Consider the following 20,345-nt stretch of genomic DNA (forward strand, 5'->3'; position numbering starts at 1 on the left):
AAGATCATTTTTAGTCACATTTGTTCTCTACATTTGGTTTAAGTGTCCTTTTTACATGCCAAAATAAATAAATACACTGTTGTTAAAAAATGTACATTGTTGTGAAAGATATGTAATTAGATAAATACATTTGACATAAGATCATAAAATAAATAAACAAATAAATAATTTGAGTCAGTTATATTCATAGCACTGACTTTAAAGGATTAGTTCACTTTAAAATTAAAATTACCCCAAGATTTACTCACCCTCAAGCCATCCTAGGTATATATGACTTTCTTCTTTCTGATGAACACAGTCGAAGTTATATTAATAAATATCCTGATGCAACCAAGCTTTATAATGGGAGTGAACAGGACCGAGTTTAAAGCTCAAGAAAGTCCATCCATCCCTCATAAACATACTGGCTCGGGGAGGGGTTAATAAAGTCCTTCTGAAATGAAGCGATGCATGTGTGTAAGAAAAAATATCCATATTTAAGTTATAAAGTAAAATATCTAGCTTCCACCAGACCGCCTTACATATTTAACTTAGTAAGAAAGTGTAATGCCTCTCGTAGTTCAAAAAGCTTATGCCACGTCCTACACCTTCCATATTCAACTTACTAAAAACACGACGCCAGTTAGGCTTTTTTTTTGTAAGTTGAATATGGAAGGCTGTCTGGCTAGATATTTTACTTAATATGGATATTCTTCTTACACAAATGCATTGCTTCGCTTCAGAAGGCCTTTATTAAGCCCCTTGAGCCGTGTGGAGTATGTTTATGATGGATGGATGCACTTTCTTCAGATTCATACTCGGTCACGTTCACTGCCATTATAAAGCTCGGATGCATCAGGATGTTTATTAACATAACTCCAATTGAGTTCATCAGGATGAAGAAAGTCATATACACTTTATGGCTTGAGGGTGAGTAAAGCTTGGGGTAATTTTCATTTTAAAGTGAACTAATCATTTTAAGTGGTATAGCATTGAAAACTTTTGGTTCAGATCTTTTTTGACCACTTCAGGTTCTCCAAATCAGGTTTGAATTGAATGTAATTAGATAAATACCAAGCATCTTGGATGAAAAAAAAAGAAAATAAAGTATGATGTCAACTGTGAAGTTCAAATTGAAATATTTTTAGAGGGGTAACAAGCCTGTAAATCAAGAAAAACTTGAACTTCACATGTAACCTCATTGTGTAGGAATCTTGCCGTCCCCAGGCTGTTTGCTTACTTTTTTACTGGCCACAGTCTTTGAAGCTACAGGTCTGGTAAGTGCCCTGGTAGAATGGCATTGTCAAGCAGAGGTTGAACTCATTCTTTTTTTTTTCTCTCTTCCTTTTTTTTTTTTTTTTTTTAAGCAACAGTGAATTACTGTAGAGCTTTTCAGCCACTCTAAAACCATCTGTGCAGGCGATGTGAACTAAGGGAAAATCTATTGTGTTTCCAGTACATACTCTATATCACTGCTTACTCACTCACATTGCTCACTTCTCAAAACCAAGACTTCTGCTCGTGCCCTGACCACATATCTGTGTTTGTGTGAAAGTGTGTGCATCAGCAGTTAAAAAAATCCTCACAGCTCCAAGGCTTCTGTAAAATGAACTGTGTTGTACTCAATTTGGAGATTCCTTGTTTAGTAAATACTAATCTTGACATAGTATATCAGGATCAAATCATAAATATAAAATAAAATTAGCATAGGAGAATCAGAAAAGATTTGTGAATATAGTTATTATGACAGAATGCTGTCAGCGATATACTGCGTTTGGATGGAAGAGGCCCTCTAACACTACCACCTGGATCTGATCACACATGGCCTAAGGCTTGCTGTCTGTGTGTGTGGATGGTGGACAGCACTTTGGAAAATTTGTGCCCAGACTCTCAGTTATCACAGTAGTAATCTTCAAGCCTCTTTTCCAGCAAGCGAAGCATTTTCTTCAGAGAGAAGCACTGTTTTAGGTCAGGAAGGCTGTTTGTGTGTGTTTTGTCTCTATGCCACTCCATTCGTCTGCTTTAGCACTCAGTGGTGTGTTGGTAAAGTCCGGAAGCTTCTAAGTAGTAAATCAGACGTTGTGCTGTAAAAGTGGATTCATCGAGAAAAGAAAAAAGAATTCACTCACTCAAACACACAGTGGGCAAGTTGAATTTATTCCCACATGAACACACACTGGCCAAAGTAAACACATACACATACACAGGTCTGTCTTCTGTATCATCAGCAGCAGGGCATCACCAACTGCCCCATACCCACTGGGCACATGCTCGCATTGGCACACACTGAATCATCTGTACACTCTGCTGCTGCCCGTGTCATCCAAAACACATATCCACACAACATGACACACAAAGAGATGCTCTGTGTCTGTGTGCACTCACTGACACAGTACTAAAAACACACATTCACAGCCTTTGCAACAGCACGCATAATAGCGCAGATCTACACTAGACAGACACTGTACCTCTTGACATAGTTTAGTTCAATGTGTTTATACCACTATATATGGCATACGTCTAAGTGTAGAGCTAAAAGATGATCACTTAATGACTGGCTATATAAAGTATACCGTGAGGCACAGCAGCTGCTGGTTGATAAGTGACTGTGTGTCTGTGATTTTCTGGGCATGACTGGATTTGGCCTTATGCACTCTGAAGATGAATTTGATTTAATAGGCAGCACACTGTCACTACTGTATACACCCACATATACATATTAACAGAGTGAACGCTCATACAAACACACATATAGTTATGAGATGAAGCATAATAGTGCAGCCACTCCCTAAACTCAAATTGAATTTGACAGATCACATTCAAGACCTTTACAGATGTTAAGGAACTAAGTAATACAGAGAAGTAATATAAAGACTAGTGCTGTCAGATTAAAACAAACAAACAAATAAACACTAAATCACACATTTATTTATTGATTTGTTTTTATTAATTGCGATTAATCGCAATTAATTAGGGTAGGCAGTAACGTCTGGATCTGTGCACAGCTGAATCATCAGACTAGGTAAGCAAGAACAACAGTGAAAAATGGCAGATGGAGCAATAACTGACATGATCCATGATTACATGATATTTTTAGTGATTTGTAAATTTTCTTTCTAAATGTTTCGTTAGCATGTTGCCAATGTACTGTTAAATGTGGTTAAAGTTACCATCGTTTCTTACTGTATTCACGGAGACAAGAGCCGCCGCTATTTTCATTTTTGAACACTTGCAGTCTGTATAATTCATAAACACAACTTCATTCTTTATAAATCTCTCCAACAGTGTAGCATTAGCCCGTTAGCCACAGAGCACTATCAAACTCATTCAGAATCAAATGTAAACATCCAAATAAATACTATCCTCACATGATCCGACGCATGCATGCAGTATGCATGACGAACATCTTGTAAAGATCCATTTGAGGGTTATATTAGCTGTGTGAACTTTGTTTATGCACTGTTTTAGAGTCAAGAGCTCGGGGGGCAGGGAGCGTGAGATTTAAAGGGGCCGCAGCCTGAATCGGTGCATAGTTAATGATGCCCCAAAATAGGCAGTTAAAAAAATACAAAAAAAAAAAAAAAAAAAATCTATGGGGTATTTTGAGCTGAAACTTCACAGACACATTCAGGGGACACCTTAGACTCATATTACATCTTGTGAAAGAACTTTCTAGGGCACCTTTAATTAAAAAAAAAAAAAAAAAGATTTGTAAAGCTTCAGGTTTGCTGTGCTTGTTTGCAGGGCTGCACACTTTGTCCAAAATGTTTGTGATTACATATCAATAATATAACTATTAAATAATAATAAATGTTTTAATTGCAATAATAATAAAATTAATAATAAATTATTATTGTACTAGATAAAGATTGAAATTATCACGCTTCACTTTGAAACATGCAGCACATTTTTTATTTAATTAAATCGCAGCCTTTGCGATTTGACAACCACAATGAATATCGTGATTTCAGTTTTATTTTGATTAATTGTACAGTCATACGTGCACAATGTACAGATTAATAAGGTAGTTGCCTTTGCAGGCAGGTAGATCACTAGGTTTTGGAACAGCTATTTGTCAGAGAAAGATATATAGATACAGACAGAGATGTGGCAGGCTAGCTGGCACAGAAGCATTTGGGGAAATAAACTAAAGGAGGCTAATGAGGTGTTTTACACACATTCATACAGAGTCTCTGTGTGCAGGGCAGGACACACACAGTCAGGCTGGCAGTGAAAAGGGCTGTGCTGTTGGATGTGGTTGGCTCATAGGGAAAACCTTGGCTCCTTTTGCACAGTCAGGAGATACATTTGGTTGAGTAGCAGGTAGAGAAAGTGTCCTTGTAGAACCAGACCAACCATTCCTACTGCTACAACACAAACAAAACACACACACACAACTCACAGTGTGTGAAGCTTTGTGGGGACACTATTTCTGCGTTCCAGCTATGTGGTTTCTACCTGGAAATACCAGTCAGGGGGAGGAAAAAAAAGTTGTTTCTCATGCTTAAGTAAACACTCTTAAAACAGGTTAGTGTAGTCTGTGACAAGAAAGAATTGGGCAATTTTGAGCTCCATATCTTGAGCTTACACATCACCTGCCGTTTGGTGTGCGTGAATATGGGCTACACCTCAAACAAAGGTTCACTTCCATAACATGACCTACTTTCAGACCAACAGGAATTAAATCAAAATGCCACAATATGCCTTTGAGTAAACCACAGCAAGTCTGAGCTTGAGAAAGAGAGGGACAGAAGAGCTAAAAATCATTAAAACAAAGGGTGTGTCAGAGTCTTGACTGAAATGAGTCTAAAGAGCAATTCACTTGTTGAAGCAGATCTCCCACAAACCTTATGAACCTCAAGCCACTTGCGTGTTGTGGAGTAAACCTGCAGTAGTAATGCTTCTAAGTTGACTAGTTTTTAGTAGCATGACAGCAGTGTTTGCAGTTTGATTGATGAAATTGTTAACCAAATGAGTTAGCACATTCATTCATTCATATATTATATTATATTATATTATAATATATATATATATATATATATATATGAGAGAGAGAGAGAGAGAGAGAGAGAGAGAGAGAGAGAGAGAGAGAGAGAGAGAGAGATTTTTAATGTTTTTAAAAGAAGTTTTGTTTGCTCACCAAGGCTGCATTTATTTAATACAATAAAAACAGTAATATTGTGAAATATTATAACAATTTAAAGTAACAGTTTTCTATTTTAAATTTTTTTTTAAATGTAATTTTTTCATGTGATGACAAAGCTGAATTTTTTAGCATTACTCCATAATTTATATTATCTATCTAAAGCTGAATTTTCAGCAGCCATTACTCCAGTCTTCAGTGTCACATGATCCTTCAGAAATCATTCTAATATGATGACTTGCTGCTCAAGAAACATTGATTGTGTAAAATTATACAAGATATGTGTGTACTTTTTTTTCAGGATTCTTTGATGAATAGAAAGTTCAAAAGAACAGTGTTTATTTGAAATCTAATCTTTTGTAACATTATAAATGTCTTTGTCACATTTGATCGATTTCATGCATCCTTGCTGAATAAAAGTATTAATGTATTTTTTAAAAAGATAAAAATAAAAATTCTTACTGACCCCAAACTTTTGAACGGTAGTGTATAATGTTACAAAAGCTTTGTATTTCAGATAAATGCTGTTCTTTTGAGCTTTCTATTCTTCAAGGAATCCTGAAAAAAAAAGTACATAACTGTTGATAATAAGAAGAAATGTTTCTTGAGCAGCAAATCGGCATATTAGAATGATTTCTGAAGAATCATGTGACACTGAAGACTGGAGTAATTGTTGTGAATGGAGACTCAGGCAGGGGATCCAAGTGCAGCGTTTTATTAAATGTAAGAATGGTCGTACAGGCAGAGTCAATCAGGAACAAACGTAAGCAGCAAAGGACAGGCAGCGTCGTAGTCAGGGTACAGGCGGTAGGTCAAAAGGCAGGCAGATATCACTCACAGAACAGTATGCAAGGCAAGGATCAGGACAGGCAGCAATGGGTCAAAAAACAGGGAACAGGCAGTAACGGCAACAAGGAACAGGCAGACAGGGAATACAGGAAAACGCTCGGAATTGCAACAACAGTTAAACAATACTTCGCAGTGAGGTGGTGTGTGTGGAAGTCCTTTATAGTCCTGGTAATGATCTGCAGCTGGGTGAAGTGATTAGTGTGGAGTGTGCATGACTGTATGTGGCAACAGGTGATTGGTGGAGTGAGTGCATGTGATTGACAGGGAGGATTATGGGAAATGGAGTCCGGAGTGAACAGGAACAGACTGTGATCGTGACATAACGCCCCCCTCCCGGAAGGCGCGTCCTCGCGGCGTAAAAGGAACAGCTAGGGAGGGGGGGTGGGTGCATTGGAGATGTAGGCAGATGGAACAGGGTCTCCAATGCAGCCCCAGGAATTCAGGCAGCCACGGTGGGTCAGGTGCCACGGGTAGCCATGGCGGGTCAGGAGTGTCAGGAAGCCATGGCGGGTCAGGTGGTTCGGGCAACCACAGCAGGTCAGGTGGCTCGGGCAACCACAGCAGGTCAGGTGGCTCAGGCAGCCACGGCAGGTCAGGTGGGTCAGGAAGCCACGGCAGGTCAGGTGGCTCGGGCAACCACGATGGGTCAGGTGGCTCAGGCAGCCACGGCAGGTCAGGTGGTTCGGGCAGCCACGGCAGGTCAGGTGGCTTGGTCAGCCACGGCAGGTCAGAGTCTGTAAATGACCACGATGGGTCAGAGTCCATAAATGGCCATAACAGTTCGAAGGCCGATGACGGCAGTGACGAGGCAGGGTCCCCACCCACAAGCTCCCCACCCCTAGGTATACTGCCCCCCCCAAAAAAGTTCTTGGGGAAATCAACGGAGTACGTAGCGGGTTGATGGGCAAGGAGCTTGGATGACGGTGGCAGAGCAAAGTGGTCGGGTGGCGCCGGCAGGGCGAGGAGCTCGGGTGGCGCCGGCAGGGTAAGAAGCACGGGTGGCGCCGGCAGGGTAAGAAGCACGGGTGGCGCCGGCAGGGCAAGAAGCACAGGTGGCGCCAGCAGGGCAAGGCACTTGGGCGGAGCAGGAGAGACCTCTGGAATGGTCTCCAGGCCCACAGAGGCCTCTTGAAGGGCGTTTGTGTCTTGAGGACAGGAGGACGCCTTCTTCCTCCTCCTCCTCCTCTTCTGAGGGTGAGGCGACGGTTCACTGGTTGGATCGGGTTCTGGAGCGGACTCAGTGGCTGGAACGCCCCCTGCATCCTTTCGTACCGCAGGGGCGGCCATCTTGCCCGTGGGCACTGGCAAAGCAGCCCTTTTGTCCATCGCGTCCAGGGCGCCTGAGTCCATAGCGACCGGCGAACTTGAGAGCGTTGCAACCGGCGAACTTGAGAGCGTTGCAACCGGCGAACTTGAGAGCGTTGCAACCGGCGAACTTGCGAGCGTTGCAACCGGCGAACTTGCGAGCGTTGCGGCCGGCGAACTTGCGTGCGTTGCGGCCGGCGAACTTGCGTGCGTTGCGGCCGGCGAACTTGCGTGCGAGGCGGCCGGCGAACTTGCGTGCGAGGCGGCCGGCGAACTTGCGTGCGAGGCGGCCGGCTGGCTTCAGTGCGAGGCGGCCGGCTGGCTTCAGTGCGAGGCGGCCGGCTGGCTTCAGTGCGAGGCGGCCGGCTGGCTTCAGTGCGAGGCGGCCGGCTGGCTTCAGTGCGAGGCGGCCGGCTGGCTTCAGTGCGAGGCGGCCGGCTGGCTTCAGTGCGAGGCGGCCGGCTGGCTTCAGTGCGAGGCGGCCGGCTGGCTTCAGTGCGAGGCGGCCGGCTGGCTTCAGTGCGAGGCGGCCGGCTGGCTTGAGTGCGAGGCGGCCGGCTGGCTTCAGTGCGAGGCGGCCGGCTGGCTTGAGTGCGAGGCGGCCGGCTGGCTTGAGTGCGAGGCGGCCGGCGGGCTTGAGTGCGAGGCGGCCACCGGGCTTGAGTGCGAGGCGGCCACCGGGCTTGAGTGCGAAGCGGCCACCGGGCTTGAGTGCGAAGCGGGCACCGGGCTTGAGAGCGAAGCGGCCGGCTGATTTGAGTGCGAAGCGGTCGGCTGGCTTGAGAGCGAAGCGGCTGGCTGAGGCTTCGGAATGCCAGCTGCTCGAGCTGAAGTCAGTGGAGGATCAACCACACTAGAACGTAGTCCTCTGCGCCCTTGGACAGATCCAGAGACGTGACGTGGCTCTGGGCGATCAGCGGAGGCGTGACTTGACTCTGGAAGATCTGGGAGGACGTGAGTTGTTGTTGCGGCCGCCATTTTGTGAGTGTTCTCGGGCGTGGCTGCTATTACGGGATTTACCGTGGTGTCGGAATCCTCCGCGACACCCACGGTAAAACGTGAACCAACTGTTAACAGGGCAAAGTCCAGAAATTCACCGAACGATTCTCGGGGACCGTTGGTGATTAAATTGTTCTTTAGTGGTTCGTTTAACCCATAACAAAAAAAGTCAATGAGGGCACAGTCCGGCAGATCAGACAAATGAGCGATATCTAAAAAGTTCTGAATGTGCACCTCAAGGGTACGGGTACCTTGGCGAAGGCTGACCAATCGCACCGCTGGGTCCATGTTGAGACTGGACACGCTCGGAAAAGCTGCTGGATCCGGGTTTGGCGAAGTATTCTGTTGTGAATGGAGACTCAGGCAGGGGATCCAAGTGCAGCGTTTTATTAAATGTAAGAATGGTCGTACAGGCAGAGTCAATCAGGAACAAACGTAAGCAGCAAAGGACAGGCAGGGTCGTAGTCAGGGTACAGGCGGTAGGTCAAAAGGCAGGCAGATATCACTCACAGAACAGTATGCAAGGCAAGGATCAGGACAGGCAGCAATGGGTCAAAAAACAGGGAACAGGCAGTAACGGCAACAAGGAACAGGCAGACAGGGAATACAGGAAAACGCTCGGAATTGCAACAACAGTTAAACAATACTTCGCAGTGAGGTGGTGTGTGTGGAAGTCCTTTATAGTCCTGGTAATGATCTGCAGCTGGGTGAAGTGATTAGTGTGGAGTGTGCATGACTGTATGTGGCAACAGATGATTGGTGGAGTGAGTGCATGTGATTGACAGGGAGGATTATGGGAAATGGAGTCCGGAGTGAACAGGAACAGACTGTGATCGTGACAGTAATGATGCTGAAAATTCAGCTTTGCCAACACAAGAATAAATTACATTGTAAAATATATTCATATAGAAAATGTTTCACAAAATTACTGTTTTTACTGTATTTTTAATGAATTAAATGCAGCCTTGGTGTGCAAATTAAACTTCTTTTAAAAACATTAAAAATCTTAACGATCCCAAACTTTTGAACAGTAGTGTATACACACACACAGTTCAAAAGTCTCTTATGCTTACCACAGCTATTTCAGCAAAACTGCAATATTTTGAAATACTATTTATAATTTATATAATATTTTATATTATCTATCTTTTATATTTATATATATCATTATAATTATATTATATTATATAATTTATATTATCTATCTAAAGCTGATTTTTCAACAGCCATTACTCCAGTCTTCAGTGTCACATGATCCTTCAGAAATCATTCTAATATGCTGATTTGGTGCTCAAGAAACATTTCTTCTCATAAATGCTGAAAACAGTTGTACTGCTTAATTTTTTTTTTTGTGAAAAGGATTCTTTTATGAATAGAAAGTTAAAAAGAACAGCATTTATTTGAAATAGAAACTTAATGTAAAAGTCTTTACTTTCACTTTTGATTTGATTTTTTTTTTAAAAGGTACTGATCTCAAACTTTTGAAAAATAGTGTATATATAAATTATTATATAAATAATATTTGTACATAAAATATGAATACATTCATTAATAATTATAATTAAATGTTAAAGATCTGATAGCTTCAGTATAATTAGGAACTTATTGATATTTGCTGTTAGTGTAGCTAACTACATTTATACAAAGGGTAACTTAACTGTTGCATGACCTTTTAAGGTACAGATGTATAAAGATTATGCCATAACTGACATGAACAATTGACAATTTAATCATTAATCATATTAATGGTTAATGGTGTCTATGTTTAAATCTACCAAGAGAAACACTGAGCCTGATGTTTTCTGTTATTATTCCACCTTCACAACTGATGCTCAAGGTAAGACCCAATAACACACACTGCTTTCCATAGCTTAGTTGTGTGGCTAATAGAGACTCTCTGTCTGGCAAATTAAATAAAGGATAGTGTCTCTGTAGGAACGGCTAAAAAGAAAGATGGCGAAATAGCAGCATGGTTAGTTTGTTCTATGTAAAATGGGGGTTTATCCATTCAACACATTCAGTAGAGGATGTTTTCTTAACTCATTGTTATCAGGGTAGCTCTTATAAAAGCAGAGCAAGATAGAGAGGAAGAGTACTGAGCAAATGTGGAAGCCAAATTAGCCTCGTCAGCTCTGTTGAGATATGAGGAAATGAAACAGATATCAAACCTCAGAATCGAACTTGGGAATGTCTAGGGCATTTGACAATGCCTCAGACTAAACCAGAGAATAGAAACAGAGAAGAGAAAGTAACAGACCGCTTCAAATAGCACACGGACTTCACCTCTGTCAGAAAGGAAGAGGCTGGCAGTGAAGGGAAAACCATGGGCCTCACTTGATGCTGTTCAGGATACAAGTCCTTCACTGTGGATTCCTGCATGTGCTCAGAGATTCATTCTGTCTAAGTATGAATAGACCACAACATTCGTGCTTCACTCACAATAGTCTTCAGTGTTGCCTCTGGTTAAAACCAGTGACCTTTCACCTCTTTTGGGTTTAGGGGAGAAAGCGAGGGCCCATCGCCAGCTTGACCTCTAATACAAGGTTACATGCCTTTGGGAGAGAGGTTAGTTGGGTGACAGTGTTTATGGAAATTAGTGAGAGGATATGAGGAAGAAGAAAAAGAACCAGAGAGAACAGAGAAGAGACTGAAAGACAACAACAGGCAGTAATAGCATTTTGACTTTTTGAAGCGTCAAAAAATTATGGTCACGTAAATTTTACGTCTCTCAAGGCAAAGCTGAAATATCAAGCAATTAATACAGCCTATACCAATCAGGAAGAGGATTATCACCTGTTACTGCCCCCAGACTGGATAGCAGCAGGGCTGGGTATTGTTCAAAAATTTTCGATACCGAGACGATACCGATACCTTGACTTCGATACCGATACCTAAACGATACCTTTTTCGATACCAATTTTATAACAAGTTTATAACAACTATTTTTAAACAAGATTACATAACCTCAAAAAAAATCTTTGGTTTTATATTTTAACTTTGTTGACTTTTTTTCAGACTCAAAGACTCATCCCCTGAGCCACTGCGGGGAATAAAATGAGCACAAATTAACAAAATTTACCCAACACAATAAATCAGTGCAAACAGTTTTAATAAAGTTTAGTTTTCAATGCAAAAATTCAGTATGTGAGGCTCTTTTTAAATCACTCAGCAATTGTTCTTCTTCAAAAAATTAATTATTATTAACAAGATCAAAGCGGAAGAAAGAGTGACGCAAGTTCGTTGCGTCTTACCGTGAAATAAGAGTTGTGTCTTTATTAAAATCAACACATTAATGATTCATCTCTCATCCACCTGCAATTAATTTGAATGTTTTTTTTTTTATTACTTGGCCCGACCCGCAGATTATCCGCAGTATCAGGAGGACGCTGATACCCCTTTTTCAGCAGAATTGTTCGCGTTCTGGAGCCAGAGGCAGAGCCTGTGCTCGTGCAGGTGAACGAGCCTGTCACGAACCGGTCGCGTGTTTTCATAGACTTGAGGGACGAACGCTGATGTAAAGCTGCACAGTTGTACCTGTCCATAACTAGTCTAAAAAACATTGCGCGTTCCGCTGTTTCTGCAGGCAGTGTGACACTTTTGTTTTCTGTTAACAGTATCTGTAGTGAACCGGCTGCTCACATAAACAGCCGTTTCTCACCCGTCCATTCGGAGATAAACTGAAAACGAAACCATTGATTCACTCGCCCTCTCGCACATAGGGTCTGTCTCACGCGTGTAGTTTTATATATTTAGATATAAATAATGTAGCGCAACGTTACTTGCTCCTCAACGAGACAGCGAAAGCATTTCTCCGCCCCTCTACTCGGCTCCATTCTGAGGTACCGAAATTTGGTACCAAATGACAAGACACTTTTCAATACTCGATAGTATCGAGGCAGTTCGATCGGTACCTAAAAAGTATCGAGTTCGGTACCCAGCCCTAGATAGCAGCCACTCTGCTTGAACAATGAGTCTACCCTTTCTTTTTCACAACTTTTTTTTTTCCCAATGGATTTAGCCCAGTCATAGTGTCATGGTAGGCTAGGAGCTGTGTAAATATGAAAAGAAGAGGTTTGGAAGGACATGATATTAAGTAGATGACAGAGTTTCCAAAATTATCCACATTACTAAACAAAACAGTAGAGCCCCAAAACAAACATGTTTTTCTTGCACATGGAATCCAAAACATCTCCCAGAAAATTCCCACCATTATCCATATCATCCCTCTTCCCATTAGCCAGCAGCTACTCCAATGTCCCCATTTCCTTTCCACGATACCGCCGAGAATGGCACAAGACCAGCAACACTAAATACATAAAGCGATGACCTACTTGGCCCACTTGACACTTCCTCTGGCCCCATTAGCCTCGGACTAGAGCCTCCTTTAACAGACAACACCCTCTGCTCGGGATTTATCGCAACATCCTTTGATACATCCCGAATGTGGAGACCTATTTTTGAACTCTATTCATAGTGAGATCAGATTCCCACCGCATGAGCTTTATCTTGAGCCTTTGTTGGTGGCTATCTTAAGTTTGTGCTAATTACAGGGGCAGAGATGGTATTAAAGTAAAGATAAACTTAAATAGCAGCAATTTAGTAATAGATTAATCATATTCATAAAGCCCATACTGAAAGAACTGAAGAGGCATGAATCATGATTACTAAATAAACACAGCCGTATCCCACAGTGCTGATTTAGGTGGGATGATACAGCCAGGTTGTGTGCTGCGCTCAGCCATGTATTAACCAGCTTTAGCTTTAGAAAGATTTACACAGGGCAGGGTGTGGAGCCAGATACTAGATTAGACAAGAAGATGGATAAAACAGTGAAAAGAATGTATAAAGGAAGAGTTCACCTAAAAAATGATAATTCTGTCATTGTTCAAAAATAATTTCAAACCCATGTGGAACACAAGTAGAAATATTTGAACTTTTACATTTCTTTTTCCTTTAACCAGTATAGTATAAATAAATAAATAAATTAGGGCTGTTACAATTCCTCGATTAAATTCAAGTACTTCATTTAAAAAAAATCCCTGATTCCAATTTGCCTGTGTTGATTAACCAGCAAAGTACCGGAAGTGGCGCATTCCACGGACAAGAATCTATGAACTGCATTATTATCTAGTTTTGGTTTCTCAGTAACATTTATCTGGGTATGCAATGTGTTCATCGTGATTTCAAAAATATTTAATTTAAATAAGAACAGGTTGTTTTGGGATGTTTTGCAGTAAGGGAATGCTAATTCCAAACAAGTAATAGTGTTTTGGTATAGTAATTCTGGACACAGTGTGCAGTGGAATTCTGGATCATTCATTCCAGAATTTGAGAAAATTCATCGACATAATTCAGCACAATAGCGTACCTAATGTTCTTCAAACCTTGAGAATGACTGGTTCCTGTCTGAGGCCAGTACCACAGCTGAGCATGACTTTCAGAATGTTTTCTTTCTTTTTCTCAAAATCCCCTCACTGGGCTGTGCCAACCCCAGCTGCATGTCATAATGAGTCCAACGGTTTCTTAGCAACCCTGGGTGGCCCACTACCCTACATCCCTGAGAACATAGACGCTTTGAGATGCAGACGAGAAATTCAGAGCACTGACAGAACTGCAGACAATCCAAACACGTATGGAGAGAGGGCAGGGGGTGAACACATTTGTCTTCATTTTGTAATGGTTTAAGACAAGCGTTTCCTTCTATTAGCTCATTGGTTTACAATGGCCATTCTGTAGCACCAAGTGATGAAAGAAATAAATGAATTTTGTGATTAGCTGTGCTTGTGGTTCACTGTCCCTGGAACATAGATGGAACGGAAACTATTGCGCTACTTTATGACTAAAATATAATAATTACATGCATGCCATACAGTGGTAATACCTTTAGCATTCAATTTCCTTACTTATTAAGGCCAGACTCAAGCGTATATAATAATATAATATAAAATATAATATAATATAATATAATATAATATAATATAATATAATATAATATAATATAATATAATATAATATAATATAATATAATATAATATAATATAATATAATATAAACTTGGAAAGCATAAACAGAACTTCTGCAGAAAATGTTTTAATATATTAAGATTGTCAAAGGCACACTCAGAAATGTTTTGCTTTCTCTTCAGTAAAGGGAGTTGAATATTCTGCTATTGTAGAATCTGATCATGCTCCCTTATTACTAGATCTCTCCATTCCATCTAATTTTAAGAACCACATATGGCAATTTAATTCTTCACTATTGTCAGATGACTCATTTTGCAAACATTTTTTACAATTCAACTCCACGGAGCAAGTCTGCACTTCTCTCCTTTGGGAGATGCTGAAAGTAGTGCTCAGGGGGGACATTATTTCATATACTGCTTTTATTAACAAAGAGAGGGAAAGGAAAAGGCAACAGCTAATTGGGATGATATCCAAAATTGACATTCAATACTCTACTTCTCCTACACCAGAACTTTATAAAGAAAGGATTGATCTTCAAACCCAATATAATTTAATTTCATCAAATCACGCAGAACGGCTTATTCTCCGGTCACAAGGTTTTTTCTATGAGCACGGTGATAAGGCTGGCCGACTTTTAGCCCATCAGCTTAAATCCAGATCATCAGCTCAACATATTTTTCAAATCACAAATGATGCTGGGGATTTAACTATCGATCCCCTTACAATTAATAACACGTTTACGAACTTTTATTCTAGCCTTTATAAATCAGAAACCCCTAAGGGTCAGTTTAAATTGATAGAGTTTTTTGACATCATAAATGTCCCCACTATTTCATCAGAACACAAAAAAAGATTTAGATCATCCCCTCCAGCTACAAGGCATATCTGCGGCCATATCAGCATTGCAAAGCAGCAAGGCCCCGGGGCCGATTGGCTTTCCGATCGAATTCTATAAGAAGTTTTCTACTAAATTGTCCCCACTCTTGCTTAACATGTTTGAATATTCTTTGTCCCAAGGAACTTTACCAAAGTCCCTTACCGAAGCACTGACTACACTACAAGCCTGAAAAAGACCCAACACAATGTAGCTCATATCGACCAATTTCTTTGTTAAATGCAGACGTCAAAATCGTAATCAAGTTACTGGCTATTTGATTAGAGTCTCCCTTGGTCAGTATCATTTCAGCTAATCAGACTGGTTTTATAAAAAGTCAGCACATCTTCTCTAACATTCGTCGTCTTTTGAATGTTCTTTACACTCCCCAATCCCAGGACACCCCTGAAATTGTAGTTTCGCTAGATGCCGAAAAGGCATTTGATCGTGTGGAATGGGACTACCTTTTTTTGCTATGAATAAGTTTGGATTTGGCCCCAGATTTATAGAGTGGAACCGTCTTCTGTATACTTCTCCAGTTGCTTCAGTGGTTACTAATAAATGGCGATCCAAAAATTCTATGAAGGGGCACTCGGCAGGGGTGCCCATTAAGCTCACTTCTGCTTACAATTGCAATTGAACCACTCTCTCTGGTATTAAAATCCACACCTTCTTTTCATGGTATAAACAGATGGGGTGTTGAACATAAGCTTTCATTATACGCTGATGACATCTCAAATCCTTCATCATGTATCAATGACACTATCAAAATCTTGCACAATTTGGGGACTTTCTCAGGTTATAAATTGAATATCTCTAAAAGTTAATGCATGCCTGTTAACACACTCGCCAGGCAAATGCCTGACTCTGCGTTCACCTTTCGCTTGGCAAGATCTGGGTTTAAATATCTGGGCATCAATATTGCACATAAAGGACTATTTGAAAATAACTTAACTCCTCTTTTGATTTAACTTAAATCTGATCTTCAAAAAATGGAGGATTCTTCATCTAACCCTGGCTGGCAGGGTGAACTGTGTTAAAATGACAGTTCTCCCGAGATTCTTATATTTATTTCAATGCCTACCCATCTTCCTACCCAAAGCTTTTTTCAAAAGATTAGACAAACATATTTCTAATTTTATATGGGAAGGAAAAACCCCTAGGATTCAGAAAGAGTTTCTCCAGAAACAGAGGTGATGGGGGTTTAGCTCTCCCTAATTTCTTATATTATCATTGGGCAGCTCAGGTTCAAAAGATAGTCTACTGGATGCACCCATCAGGTAACACTGATTGGTGTGAAACAGAATCTAAATCTTGCACAACAACCTCTCTACAAGCCCTATTAACACCTAGCCTACCTATTAAAATAGCACAATATACATCAAATCCGGTTGTTCATTCTACTCTTAAAATTTGGACTCAGCTACGCCAACATCTGCAGCCGAGACAAGCACTTTTGCTTCAGAGCCCAATATGCACTAATCATGCATTTCTCCCTGCCAAACTAGACTCTGCATTTAAACAATGGCAAGATAAGGGCATCACTCAATTTGGCGATCTTTATATTGATGGTCTTTTTGCTAGTTTTAATGATTTGCGTTTCCAAATTCAATCTTAATCAAGCTGACCTTTTTCGTTATTTTCAGAGACGACATTTTGTGAATGCCCAAAGCCCATCATTTCCACATATTCCAACTAAGTCTCCTGCAGACTCTTTGTTTGAAGCTCCCCTCCATCTACAAGGTTTTATCTCAAGAATATATACAATTTTCATGTCTTTAAAAAGTGTAGGAACAGATAAAGTTAAAAGTGAATGGGAAAAAGAGCTTGGAACAGTATTCTCAGAGGAGTTCTGGAGCAATGACCTCCATAGAGTGAATGGTAGTACCTCATGTGCCCGATTGAGTCTTAAACAGTTTAAGGTTTTGCACCATGTGCACCTAAGCAGGGTAAGGATTGCTTCTTTCAATCCTACTTTTGATAAGACCTGTATAAGATGTTACATTGAAGAAGCTGATCTGACTCACATGTTTTGGACATGCCCTACACTTACTGTTTACTTAACCATATTTGATACACTCTCTCAAATATGTAACGTACAACTGAAGCCATATGCTGAATTTGCTATATTTGGTGCTCCAACTAATGAATCGAATCTGACTCGAAGACAACTAAACATTATTGCTTTTGCATCCTTATTGGCTCGTAGATGGGTGTTATTACATTGGAAATCTGCTAACCCACTTAAAGCATCGCATTGGCTTCAGGATCTGATGTTATACCTACATTTGGAAAAGATTAAATATTCAATTAGACGTTCCCATAAATTTTCATATGTCTGGCAACCCTTATTATCCTATTTCTCTGCCATAAATGTTCTTCCTGGGGAGTATTTACATGAAGACATGTAGAGCTTATGTTTATTGTTGTATCATGGTTACACTTTTGATTGTGGTGTCCAACTGTCTTTCTCTATTTTTTTTTTTTTTTTTAAACATTGCCATTGTCTAACTATGGCATATGTTTATTATCCTATTTTGTTTCAATATTGTATCATTATTATCATTGTTATTTTGATCATCTTTTGTACTATTACCATTAATGAATATCATGTAAGGCAGATTGTTCTGGGTTGGTTGGGGAGGGATTGAAAATGTAAAAAATATAATCTCTGTACAAGCAATAATATTTGTCCTTGAAATAAAAAATATATATAAAAAAAGAGGAAAAAAAAGAAAGAAATGTTTTGCTTATGTTGCACTGGTCAATATGGTAGTCAGTTGGTCATGTGACCCTAATGGCTGCCCCTATGAAGTTACTGCTCCATGTCAACAAACTTTTGTTAGGGCTACTGATATGACTGGAGTCTTCGTCTCATGCGAGTTTACATTATTTCAAAAGTCTTACTAAATTCTTTAAGGGTAAAACTTTTTAAATGAGGGATATAAAAATGTTGAGAGCACAACTTTAAAACTCACAAATTCTACCTAACGCGAAAATGTTTCTCACTGAGCTAACTCCCAGATTAACTCATCTGGTTTCAAATGCTGAGGGAGTAAACACAGCAAGATGAGTTAAATCCATGCCGAAAATATGTAAACAATTCTTACAAATTATTTACTGATGCAGAGATTTAATGGAATTGTTGGTCATTCTACAAAACAAACATCCACAGCTGTAGAAATGCGGATGTGCAATTAAGACTGAAATGTGCAGCAAACCTTTTAGGCTGAACTTACCATGTCTAGCTCTTGAGAGACTTGCCGCTTGCGTAGTTCCTCCATCCGATCGCTGACGTCGCTGAAGTATGTGTTGTAGTACTCCGAGTACTCCTGTGCCAGGTCATCTATATTACCCAGAGAGCCATCCTGCACAAACAGAGATATAACGGAGACAAACTTTGATGGCGTTTCATTTAAAAAAGGCATTTTAAAAAGAGAATTTTAATCACATGCTTTGCAAATAAATTCCATCTCTCATTATTAAGCCTCCCTCCCCTCACAGTCTCAGAAACACAAACAAACACGAGTGGAGCTGTAGGAGAGCTTCATTAAAAACCTGTCACTGGAACGCGATTTTAATTAGGATCGCGAGAACGGCGCCAGCCAAAAAGGACTTAACACACTCAGAACACATTGCACACATCTGCTGCGACAAGAAGCAAACAGTCACACACAAGCTGAACTAAACATCTAGCCCTCACATTCCATTATTTTCACTCCACATACAACACTCTGGGCTGAGACCACAGGATTTTTGCAAGGCTTTTGTGAATTTGTGGGGTTATAATTTCCCTGCTATTGGTTTACAGTGAAGTTGTCAGTTTGTTGAGATGGGTTTCTTGTGCCAAGTATATGGGCCAAGTATATGAGCACAATCTCATAAAAAAATTCAGTAATGGTACACATTGTATGCAATCATTTCCCCCCCAAAAAAAGTGTATTAATCTAGAATATAATAATATATTATTTTTTATTTTTCTAATTATTTATGTAATATTACATAAAATAACAAAAAAATTTGTATATATATTTACAAGGTGAGTATAAAAAGTGCTTTCTTACGCTCTGGTAGCATTTTCTGTGCAACATGTATTGAAAAACTCAAAACACACACACACACACTGTAAAAACTGTATATTCTATCCCCCTACACTACCCCTACCCCCTAAACCTACCCTACACAGAAAAATGTCTGCATTTTTTTAATTAAAAAAAAAAGAAAAACACAGTTTAGTATGTTTTTAAGCCGTTTGGTTTACGAGGACACAGTAAGTGTCCTCATAAACCATGTTTACGTTGTAATACCCATGTCATTATACACATATGTCTTCATAAACCATGTATACAAGAACACACACACACACAAGCGCAGAAGCCCTCTCCTACTAACCAGCCCTTATGACCTTCTCTGACCTTTGTAGCAGTCTTGTTGTGAGTGCAGATATTCAATTGTGGTGCTGCCTGGCTCTGACTTCAGCGTGTGGGTGCATTCTATTTTTCTACAAGCTCGTGACACACACGTAACAGTGAATGACCTCAGACTGCTGCAAAAAAAGCAGATACAACGGGAAGGTCCTTTACTCAAAACCAGAGATTAGCTTCTTTAGAAAACTTAATACAACAGCAGCTGCAGGTGGCATAGTTTCTTTTCTTAAATGGAAGAGTTTATTACATTTAAGAGCATGTTTGTTGTATCTCAGTTCTAGGCTAGGCTGGATCTCTCTGGCTGCTGTACTAGATGCCCTTTAAAGTCCTGTTGAATTAGAAGTCAAACACAAAGGACTTCTTCCTGCTCAGGACCATGCTGACAAACACACACATCCTGTCATTGTGTGTATGGGCCAGAGGTAGGAAAACCAGCGCCTCACACACTCGTTGGTAAAGTTGTCGTGTGCAGATATGGACTTATGCAATTAGGGCTGCATTCAAATCAAAGCTATAAGAGTAGTGCTGAAAATAAGTTATAAATAAAATACGTCTTATGAATAATATAACAAGATTAGAGGTAAAATAGTTTTTTGCTTTTCACAAAATGTCTCTTAGCCGATCAGTTCCAACAAAACTCCAAACAGATGATCTCAGAATACTGAGACTCCCAACGGAACGCTGCTCTCTGTGAGAAATTCCAGCTTTTGCATTCCGATCTGCTGGCCTGCAGTGCACCTCCAGCTTTTAGACAAAACATGATGTGAATATGTGAGATTTATGTTGTCAGATGCGCAGTTAAACAA

General features: G+C 40.3%; 1 protein-coding gene across 7 annotated transcripts in view; it reads right to left on the reverse strand.

Moving 5' to 3' along the window:
- The window catches only part of LOC137019033 (SAM and SH3 domain-containing protein 1-like), a 269,352-nt gene that overhangs the window by 29,044 nt on the left and 219,963 nt on the right, over positions 1–20,345 (reverse strand). For all 7 annotated transcript variants that reach the window (XM_067384005.1, XM_067384004.1, XM_067384003.1 and 4 more), the window contains exon 2: positions 18,352–18,480. In XM_067384005.1, the coding sequence (XP_067240106.1) occupies positions 18,352–18,480 (129 nt within the window). The remainder of the gene's footprint in view (positions 1–18,351; positions 18,481–20,345) is intronic.

Source organism: Chanodichthys erythropterus, chromosome 4, assembly GCF_024489055.1.
Source record: "Chanodichthys erythropterus isolate Z2021 chromosome 4, ASM2448905v1, whole genome shotgun sequence".
NCBI classification, from domain to species: Eukaryota; Metazoa; Chordata; class Actinopteri; order Cypriniformes; family Xenocyprididae; genus Chanodichthys; species Chanodichthys erythropterus.